The sequence below is a fragment of the Crinia signifera genome, chromosome 5 (assembly GCF_055691185.1).
Source record: "Crinia signifera chromosome 5, ASM5569118v1, whole genome shotgun sequence".
NCBI lineage: Eukaryota > Metazoa > Chordata > Amphibia > Anura > Myobatrachidae > Crinia > Crinia signifera.
The window spans coordinates 62,462,932-62,474,030 of NC_139221.1; the positions used below are offsets into that span (position 1 = coordinate 62,462,932).

Consider the following 11,099-nt stretch of genomic DNA (forward strand, 5'->3'; position numbering starts at 1 on the left):
GGCCGGGAAGTACTTCCCGACACATGACGTATATATACGTCATGACTTCTAACTGTCACTGCGTCTAGAGACGCAGTGACAGAGGGACGATGTCTGCTGTCCCTGACAGCAGACATGTCCCTGCATGCCCAGGGGGGGCTGCGATGCAGCCCCCCCGTCGACGATCGCTGTGATTGGCTGTTCAGTGTGAACAGCCATTCACAGCGTTTTCTGTGTCACCGGCGAATAACGTTCGCCGGTGACACGGGATCGGAGGTGATTGGTGCTGTAAAGTACAGCACCAATCAAAGCGGGGTGTAAGGGTGACACTGGTGTCACCCCACCTCACCCCACCTGCCCCCAAAGGCCGTGATTGGTCCGTCGGACCGACGGACCAATCACAGCCATGGAGGGGGGTTTAAACTAACGGGGACTACACTGCAGACGCCATTCCGGTCTGGAATAGCGTGCAGTGCGGTCACCGTGCCCAGCTGTCGCCATTTACTGACCAGAACCTTGCTCAATACTTACCTGATCACTGCTTGGGATCTTGCTTCATCTTGTGACATCCTGTGCGGTGTTGTGCTGTGTTGTGCTGCTGCAGTGTCATCGAGTTAGAGAGAGAGAGAGATAGAGAGAGAGAGATAGAGAGGCCTAGTGACAGAGAGTGCTATATTTTGTGCTGCTGCAGTGTAATAGAGTTATAGATAGAGAGATAGAGAGAGAGAGATAGAGAGAGATAGAGAGATAGTGACAGATCGTGCTATATATTTTTTATATAACTGACTGCTGCCCCCCCTTTTGTGCTGATCAGTATAAATTAACTGATCAGCAACTTTTTGGGGGCGCAGGGTATTTTTTATATATATATATATATACCTGTCAGTGCTGCTGCTGCAGTGTCATAGAGTGATAGATAGTGAGAGATAGAGAGATAGAGAGAGATAGTGACAGAGAGTGATAGAGACTGCTATATTTTGTGTCTGCTGCCCCCCTTTTGTGCACCCCCAGCAACTTTTTGGGGGTGCAGGGGTTATTTTTCATATATATAACTGTCAGTGCTGCTGCTGCAGTGTCATAGAGTGATAGATAGTGAGAGATAGAGAGAGATAGTGACAGAGAGTGATAGAGAGTGCTAAATTTTGTGTCTGCTGCCCCCGCCTTTTGTGCTGATCACTATATCTGAGGTGATCAGCAACTTTTTAGGGGTGCAGAGGTTTTTTTTTTATATATATATACCTGCCAGTTGCACTGTCAGTTGCACCAAAGGTTGTGCACCTGCTGCCCCTCACTGGTAATCAGTGTCGCATCACTGATCACCTTTTTTTTTTGTGTGTGTGCTGTGGGGTCTTTTTTTTATTTATTTTTTACACACACTGTGATTTTGGGGGTGTCCTGTGGCCGCTGTGCGCTGATCAGTGACGTACATCACTGATCATCTTTTTCGGCACAGGGTTGATCTATTTTTTTTTTTTTTGATCAAATTCCTGTTGCCTTTGAGCGCTGTTCAGTGACGGACGTTACTGACCAACATCTGTGCTCAATTTTTGGCGCAGGACCTTTTTTTTTTTTTTTTTAACCCCTTCAATTTTTTTTTTTTTAACCCCTTCATTTTTTTTTTTTTGTATAAAGTATTTTTTTTTTCTGCACTACATACACACTACACACTACATACCCCCCTGGTTGAAATAAAGTTTGTACCCCCCCCCCTGCACTATACACGTGTTGAAACATTTCACTACCAGTAACACAAAAATAAAAATGGCATCCCAAATGTCATCCCAAATGTCATCCCAGTCATCCAGAAGAATGTATTCAGCAGAGGAGGCATATGCCATGCTTGCTTCTGACTCTGACACAGCCAGTGATGCAAGCAGGGAATTTGAAGGATTCGCCTTAAGCTCCTCTTCCTCCTCTGGTGATGAGGGACCCCCTCAAAGACGCCCCCGTAGAGCAGCTGAGACCCCCCCCCCCAATAATTGATCTCGTATGGACCCCACCACCAGACAATTTTGAGCCCCAGGTTCCTGAGTTTTTGGCCATGCCAGGAATCCAATTTGATTCCACAGGTCTCAGAGAAATTGACTTTTTCAAATTATTTTTCTCTGATGATTTTATAAATTTAATGGTGGACCAAACTAATTTATATGCCCAGCAGTTTATTGCTCAAAACCCCACGTCATCATATGCTAGGTGGACCCCTGTAGATGCAGTAGAGATGATGACGTTTTGGGGTCTGGTGTTTCATATGGGCATAGTAAAAAAGCCAGAAATTAGGCAATATTGGAGTACAGATGTTCTGTACAGCACCCCATTTTACCGTATGGCCATGCCCCGGGCTCGATTTGAGACGATCCTTAAATTTTTGCATTACAACGATAATGCACAGTGCCCACCCAGAGATGATCCCACCTTTGACCGGCTATTCAAAGTCAGGCCGGTCATTGATCATTTCAGTGCCAAATTTGAAGAGATGTACATCCCAGATAAATTCATTTGCATAGACGAGTCCCTTATACATTTTAAAGGAAGGGTTAAATTCCGCCAGTACCTTCCCAGTAAGAGGGCAAGGTATGGCATAAAAATGTATAAGCTGTGTGAAAGCACCTCAGGGTACACTCACAGGTTTAGGGTATATGAAGGGAAGGATTCAAGAATTGAACCGCCAGAATGCCCCCCCTCCCTCGTAGGTGTTAGTGGAAAAATTGTCTGGGATTTAGTGCACCCCTTCCTGGATAAAGGTTATCACCTCTATGTGGATAACTTTTACACTAGCATCCCCCTGTTTAAGGCCCTTGGTTCAAGAGGTACAGCAGCTTGCGGTACTGTGCGCAAGAACCAAAGAGGCCTCCCAAAAACGCACATTGCCCAAGTAATGAGAAGGGGTGAAAGCAGGGGAATATGCACCGAAAATATGTTGTTGGTCAAATATAAGGACAAGAGGGATGTCCTTATACTGACAACAATTCACGGAGACAGTACCACCTCCGTCCCTGTACGAGGTACCAGTACCCACACCTCAAAACCTAATTGTATCCTGGATTACAATAGGTACATGGGCGGAGTGGATCTTTCAGATCAGGTACTGAAGCCGTACAGTGCCCTGCGGAAAACAAAAATCTGGTACAAGAAGCTGGCCGTGTATATCATCCAGATGGCACTGTATAACGCTTACGTGCTATTCCGTTCTACCGGCCAGAGGGGGACATTTATGCACTTTCAAGAGGAAGTCATAAAGGGCCTAGTATTTGGGAACCAGCAGGCAGAGGGCCCCAGTACTTCTAGTACTGGCCCCCGTATTGTACCAGGGCAGCATTTTCCGAACGAAATCCCCTCCACTGCAAGAAAGGGCAGGACACAAAAAAGGTGCAAAGTTTGCTATAAAAAGGGAATAAGAAAGGAAACTATTTTCCACTGTGAAACTTGCCCCGACAAACCCGGCCTATGTATAAAGGAGTGTTTTAAAATATACCACACATCTATGGATTATTAGGTTCATCATTTCACCGTGCTTCGGGGGTCTTGCTAATGCCACATAGCACCCACCAACATTCCACCAGAATCTGAGCTGCAAAATCCAAAAATCACTCCTTCCCTTCTGAGTCCTGCCATGCACCATGCAGTCCTGCCATGCACATATGAGGCATTGCCATACTCGGGAGAAATTGGGGCACAGATTTTGGGGTGCTTTTTCTCCTTCATACCTTATGAAAATGAAAAATTTTGAGCCAGAACTGCATTTTTGTGTAAAAAAATGTAATTTTTCATTTTCACTGCCCACTTGTATCAAAATTGGTGAAACCCCTGGGGGTTTGAAATGTACACTATACCCCTAGATGAATTCCCTGAGGGGTGTAGTTTGCAAAATGGGGTCACTTGTGGGGGGGTTCCACTGTATTGGTGCTTTGGGGGTCTTGCTAATGCGACATAGCACCCACCATCATTCCACCAGAATTTGTGCTGCAAAATCCAAATATCACTCCTTCCCTTCTGAGTCCTGCCACTTTTTGGTCACACATGAGGCATTGCCGTACTCGGGAGAAATTGGGGCACATTTTGGGGTGCTTTTTCTCCTTCATTCCTTCTGAAAATGAAAAAATTTGAGCCAGAACTGCATTTTTGTGTAAAAAAATGTAATTTTTCATTTTCACTGCCCAGTTGTATCAAAATTGGTGAAACCCCTGGGGGTTTGAAATGTACACTATACCCCTAGATGAATTCCCTGAGGGGTGTAGTTTGCAAAATGGGGTCACTTGTGGGGGGGTTCCACTGTATTGGTGCTTGGGGGGTCTTGCTAATGCGACATAGCACCCACCAAAATTCCACCAGAATCTGAGCTGCAAAATCCAAAAATCACTCCTTCCCTTCTGAGTCCTGCCATGCACCCAACTGGTATTTTTTGGTCACATGTGAGGCATTGCCGTACTCGGGAGAAATTGGGGCACAGATTTTGGGGTGCATTTTCTCCTTCATACCTTCTGAAAATGAAAAATTTTGAGCCAGAACTGCATTTTTGTGTAAAAAAATGTAATTTTTCATTTTCACTGCCCAGTTGTATCAAAATTGGTGAAACCCCTGGGGGTTTGAAATGTACACTATACCCCTAGATGAATTCCCTGAGGGGTGTAGTTTGCAAAATGGGGTCACTTGTGGGGGGGTTCCACTGTATTGGTGCTTGGGGGGTCTTGCTAATGCGACATAGCACCCACCAAAATTCCACCAGAATCTGAGCTGCAAAATCCAAAAATCACTCCTTCCCTTCTGAGTCCTGCCATGCACCCAACTGGTATTTTTTGGTCACATGTGAGGCATTGCCGTACTCGGGAGAAATTGGGGCACATATTTTGGGGTGCTTTTTCTCCTTCATACCTTCTGAAAATGAAAAATTTTGAGCCAGAACTGCATTCTTGTGTAAAAAAATGTAATTTTTCATTTTCACTGCCCACTTGTATCAAAATTGGTGAAACCCCTGGGGGTTTGAAATGTACACTATACCCCTAGATGAATTCCCTGAGGGGTGTACTTTGCAAAATGGGGTGACTTGTGGGGGGGTTCCACTGTATTGGTGCAACATAGCACCCACCATTCATTCCACCAAAATCTGTGCTGCAAAATCCAAAAATCACTCCTTCCCTTCTGAGTCCTGCCATGCACCCAACTGGTATTTTTTGGTCACATGTGAGGCATTGCCGTACTCGGGAGAAATTGGGGCACAGATTTTGGGGTGCTTTTTCTCCTTCATACCTTCTGAAAATGAAAAATTTTGAGCCAGAACTGCATTTTTGTGTAAAAAAATGTAATTTTTCATTTTCACTGCCCAGTTGTATCAAAATTGGTGAAACCCCTGGGGGTTTGAAATGTACACTATACCCCTAGATGAATTCCCTGAGGGGTGTAGTTTGCAAAATGGGGTCACTTGTGGGGGGTTCCTAACTTTTAGCATCTTATGGTGCCTAGAAACCTACATGGTGCCTAAAAAATAATCTCATAAAAAGGAGGCTCCAAAATCAAGTAGGTGCTCCTTCTATTATGAAGCCTGTGGTTTGGTCAACGTGCACACTAGGGCCACATATAGGATATTTATGAAAACAAAAGAATTGGGGGAATCAATTTTTAGTCACATTTCTCTAGTAAAATGTACTGTGTTCCTTAGAAAAATGTATTAAAATTGCAAATCTGCAAAAAAAATGAAATTTTGAAATTTCACCTACACTTTGTTTTAATTCCTGTGAAACACCTAAAGGGTTAACAAACTTCCAAAATGCTGTTTTGAATACTGTGAGGGGTGCAGTTTTTGAAATGGTATCATTTATGGGGGTGTCTCACATACAAGTCCCTCAAAGTCACATCAGAACTGAACTGGTCCCTAAAAAAATCAGTGTTTGAAATTTTCTTGAAAATTAGAGAATTTGCTATTCATATTGTAAGCCTCCTAGTGTCCAAAAAAATTAAAAGGAAGTTGAAATAATGATGTCAACATAAAGTAGACATATGGTCTATGTTAGTTATTAACTATTTTGAGTGGTATGATTATTTGTCTCACAAGCAGAAAATTTAACATTTTGCAAATTGCTAAATTTTCCATTTTTTTACGACATTTTGGTATTTTTCACAAAAAAACACAGACTGTATCGACCCAAATTTACCACTAATTTGAAGTACAATGTGTCACGAAAAAACAATCTCAAAATCACTGGGATAAGTAAAAGCAAAAAAAAGTTATCCCCACTTAAGTGAGACATGTCAGATTTGAAAAAAAAGGGCTCTGTCAGGAACGCAAAAACTGGCTCTGTCAGGAAGGGGTTAAATGATGGTCACTTTAAAATATGGGCAGCCTCACAGGAATCTCGCCAAATGCTGCATCGTCCAGGCTACCCCATAAGCCCCTTTAGGTTCTTCAACCTCTAAGACAATCCTGGAACTGCCATTAGACTCTCCACTAGCCTCCAAACCTTCAAGTGTTCCCTGAAAACTCACCTCTTCAGGCAAGCCTATCATATTTAAGGGGTGTGGTATGACACACCGACAGTCGGGATTCCGACAGTCATTAGCCCGACGTCGGAATCCCGACTGCACAGCGGGGGAGCGCAATGAATCCCCTTGCGGGCTTGCAGCGCTTGCCATGCTGCGGGCACAGTGGCTAGCTGTGCTCGCCACCTATTTTATTCTCCCTCTATGGGGGTCGTGGACTCCCATGAGGGAGCAGTCGGGATTCCGACATCGTGGTAATGACTGTCAGAATCCCGACTGTCGTTGACCCTATTTAAGTACCAAACACATAATCCTCTGAGGCACTTATGTATTATATAGCTTCCCTTCTGGACTTGTAACTTGGTGGGACTGCTATGCTATTACTGGTGCCTGTCCTTGTGTGTCCCCCCTATATCCCCATAGATTGTAAGCTTGCAGCAGGGCCCTCCTACCTCCAAGTCTGTCTGTCGTTACCCAGCTTGTTTTATCACTGTCTACTATTGTAAAGCGCAACAGAATCTGCTGCGCTATATAAGAAACTCTAAATAAATAATGGCCTCAGCCAAACTGGGATAAACCAAGACCAAGAGTGACAATAATTAAACTTTTCTGTTATAAAAATATAGTTATAGTTATAACCATTATCCACATAACATTGCTAATATTTCAAGGGGACGCCCATTTTGTAACACTTTGTTTTTTAAATGATTGAACATCAAATGAAGATAAAACACTGACATACCCACAATTTCTTTCACCAGCTGTTGGGTTGCGGCCATCCGAGGTTTCGGTGCCTCCAGTTTTGTACATTCATGGTCTGACTGGTGGCGATGTCTGTAAAAGGTTGTATGTGTCACAAACACCAGCATAATATACACTGCGAGGTGCAGACCGTTTATCATACAGAACATACCTGAAGCAAAAATGGTTCTCACAGAAAGGGCATAAAACCTGGACCAACTCCTTCCCCTTACAGCTTACATACGTACAAGGATACAGCGTGCTCCCTTCCGATTCTCCACCACCACCGCCGCCGCCGCCGCCACTTGTAGGAACCTTCAACCACAACAACACAGGATTAAAATGACACCAGCCTTTCATTTGGAGAAATGTTTCTAAAGGATTTACCCTTCACCTACACACAATGGAGATATTTTGTGGACTGACACAACCTATAGATTTGTTAGGAAAGGTTTCCAATTGTGTGTGTGTATGTGTGTGTGTGTTCCCTCTGAGTGCTTTGGTTTCCTACAACATACTGATAGAGCAGTTGTTTGCTGACAAAAGCAAACGTGTGAAAGTGTGTGTGTCCAGATGTCACATATCCCCATGTGTGCCCATGGTTACTCACTTACCTGGATACAGCCATGGGCATCCCGGCTTCTGTGTGTCAGGCTGTAAACAGAACAATAACATTATACAACACTCTTCTTGCAAGTGACTCCAATTCCATTACCGCTCTATGGCCTGATTTACAGCTTACAGTACGGTGCGCTGATGCCAGTGAGAGATTATCAGCCGACTGCGCCTGTGTCTTAATTACATGTTATACAATGTGAAAAACCCATGTCGACCCTTTGACTATCGAACTTCCCCATGTCGACTTAATGACCCTGTCGACCTAGACCCATGCTGACCTTTTGAGGGTGTCCACCTAAGGCTTGTCGAACTTCCTTTGGTCAACCCAATCCATCAGAACTCCCACACAGTCAGTGCTAGTCTACAGACTGCAATCAGAATCTGCCATCCACAGTTATTCCGCAGAAGCCATCCGGACCCCTATAAGTAAATCTACGGACCAGAAGTAGTGCAGACAGACAAAGGCAAGACCGTGGTCATCGCCACATAAACCTAAATGACAGGATTGCACACTTTCTTTCATCATATATTATTTGGAGTACAGTAAGGACGGTCTATAACCCTGCTCCGAGTGCAGGTCAGAACAGTGAGGGGGGGGGGGGGGGGGGACAGAACGTTTGCTTGCTCTGGGAGCCAGTAGTCACTGATACACCTCTGCTGCTACCTGATGGGAGGCCGATACCCTGTCTGTTTCATCTATACTGGCAGCCCTGCTATCACTGCATCCATAACAAGCAGACAGCTATTTAGCTCTCATAGACAGATGAAGGGTAATTGCTGCCATCTAGCTGCAGAATAATGTTAGTGATAACCATTACCAAGGCCAAATAATAAACATCATCACAGCAGCCATTACTATTACTATACAGTAAGTACTCACCAGAACACTCTGGAGCAGCCGTCACAGACAAAGGGGAGGAAATCTGCCAAGAAAAATAGAATGGGGTGATTTGAAGATCAGAATATGGTGCCACCACAGTCTTCCCTAAAGTCTAGACAAGTAGGGGAGCCAGGTCACTGAGGAATGATGCCACCTTGCCTGGCACAATGACAACAACAATACTATCTGAATATAATGACTACTACGTTCATGCCACTAAACGGCAAAAAAATCTGTGTCATCTGGCTCAATATGGCAACTATCAGATGTATTAATGGACATTTTTTAACATTAATAAACTTATGTAACACTCAGGGGAAAATGTAACTCCATACCTCCCAACATGACCCATTCCAGGAGAACAAAATGCTCTGTTCCTGGACTTCACACTTACACTGGGGATGCAGTCAGCAGATCGACACAATTAAGGTTGACGGTCAATGGGTCACACATGGGAAAGGTTTACATAGCTTAGATCAACATGGTCAAAGGGTATGCACAAGCAATAGGTAAACATGAGTTTTTCACCTTAAAAAAAAAAAAATATATATATATATTCTTTCATACGCAACATATAAGATAATAGTGTACCAAGCACAGTGAGGCACCATGCCCAAAGAACTGCGGGTGAGTGATGCAAGCCATGTGAGTGGACATGGTATACTTACATGGTGTCCATGTCGACTTATGTCAACCAAAAAATATGTGAAAAACTCATGTTGACCTTTTTTCATGACAACCTATTTCTTGTTTTAACCTTTTTAATGTTTCGACATATGGCCTGTCGACCAATAGTGGTTGCCCTTGTAACCCATACCATCACCTGTGCTGTACTAGTTCACGGATAAGAACGGTGTTCCACCACAGGTTATGGCAGTCATACAATGGGCGGGATTCTCTAATAACCCCGGCCGCACATCGCCGGCATTTGATAATCGCATATGCAGTAACATATGCGATTATCAACGCAAAAGCGATGGTCGGCGATGTGCTGCAGGTCCCCCCTCCCTCCCTGTACCCTTACCCGGCTGTGAGTGCTCCGCTTTTTCCTCCCTGCACCCAGAAGCGGTGCAGGGAGGAGGAGGTCACTGGTCCAGGCAGCACAGCAGGAGGGGCAATGCGGATCGGCGGGGGGGCGTGGGACACGAAGGGAAGCCCATAGGCTTCCATGGGGTTATGCCATCTGGAACTGGTGTAACCCCCCCGAAGCCAAGCCCCGTGGTGGGGCTTTGCTGCAAATGAAAATGCGGTAAACCCCCCGAAAACTGTGTTTTTAGTTTGGAGCATCCCGTCCATTATAAGAGGGAAGTCCAGGAACAGAGCATTGTGTCCCTCATACAGTAGTATTGTACTTTACACTGTATCATTTTGGCAAGGCTGAATGTAATGTTTGGGATGCTTAAGCACAATAAACGTTATTCTAATGGTATTATACATGCATTGCAGACAGCTTAGCATTTCTGATTGGGTTAGCCATAACCAATTATAGAAGCTAACAAATACAATTATCATCAATCTTAACTGGTGTGTGCACATAGCACAGGTTATTTACATGCCAAATATATTAATAACAGATGGAAAAATATCTAGCAATCATACATCTGCAGCATCTGCTGAGCCCAATCAGAAAATAATAGAGACAAAGTAATGTTCATAAACTGACTAGATTATAATGGCTGATATCTGACATTGCATTACCTAGCTGCCCGCAGTGCTCAGCATCACACTGCTGTCCAATCTCCAGCTCTGCCATAGCGATCCCTTCACTTATTATAACTATTCTTTTATTATACTCACTACTTGCTAATATAACTAATGAGAAGATGCGACATCGATCTGTGTGGTGTGCCTGTAATACTGTGCTCCCAGACTGCAATGTTCGTTGTTTATTCCGTGCATCATCAGACCTCCTCTAATGACGCCATCAAAGTGCGATCCTGGGATGGGTCTATCAGCACCACACAACTCTAATTCAGTTTCCTGAAACATAACCACGGCTCCCTCTACTGGTTAGATGCAGAATGACAGGTCACATCTCAGCGCGTTAGGGAAAAGATGAGAAATGACAATCAGTTTCTGCAACCACAGCAGCTGCAAGTGTCTGGCTGAATAATGCATCAGTTGAGTACCAACACTGCATTATACCCTGTGGCTTTATTTCTGTAGCCCTGTAGATAGATTTGCATAGTCAAGTATAGAAATACTGTAGTAACTGTGTTCAGGGATCGAGCAGAGAAACCTGGTGTTCCTTATTGCTGTTATACAGAATATGTGCATAAATATGCCAAACAAGATATTTCTGTAAATTATATACTGTATTATACATATTGAAGAAGGTATGGAGTTTGTGTCCTACAGCAAGATTTTGAGATGAACATAATCTGTATTTTTCCTAAATATTTGATACTCT

The 11,099-nt window shown here is 43.9% G+C and overlaps 1 protein-coding gene across 1 annotated transcript in view; it reads right to left on the reverse strand.

The window, feature by feature from the left end:
* ZFAND1 (zinc finger AN1-type containing 1) overlaps positions 1-10,623 on the reverse strand; it is a 30,364-nt gene extending 19,741 nt beyond the window's left edge. The window contains exons 1-5 of the mRNA XM_083187338.1: positions 10,388-10,623; positions 8,690-8,732; positions 7,806-7,845; positions 7,364-7,506; positions 7,193-7,284 (exon numbers count right to left, since the gene is read on the reverse strand). Coding sequence (XP_083043464.1) covers positions 7,193-7,284; positions 7,364-7,506; positions 7,806-7,845; positions 8,690-8,732; positions 10,388-10,442 — 373 coding nt within the window. The 5' untranslated portion in view covers positions 10,443-10,623. The remainder of the gene's footprint in view (positions 1-7,192; positions 7,285-7,363; positions 7,507-7,805; positions 7,846-8,689; positions 8,733-10,387) is intronic.
* Between the last annotated feature and the right edge of the window lie 476 nt (positions 10,624-11,099).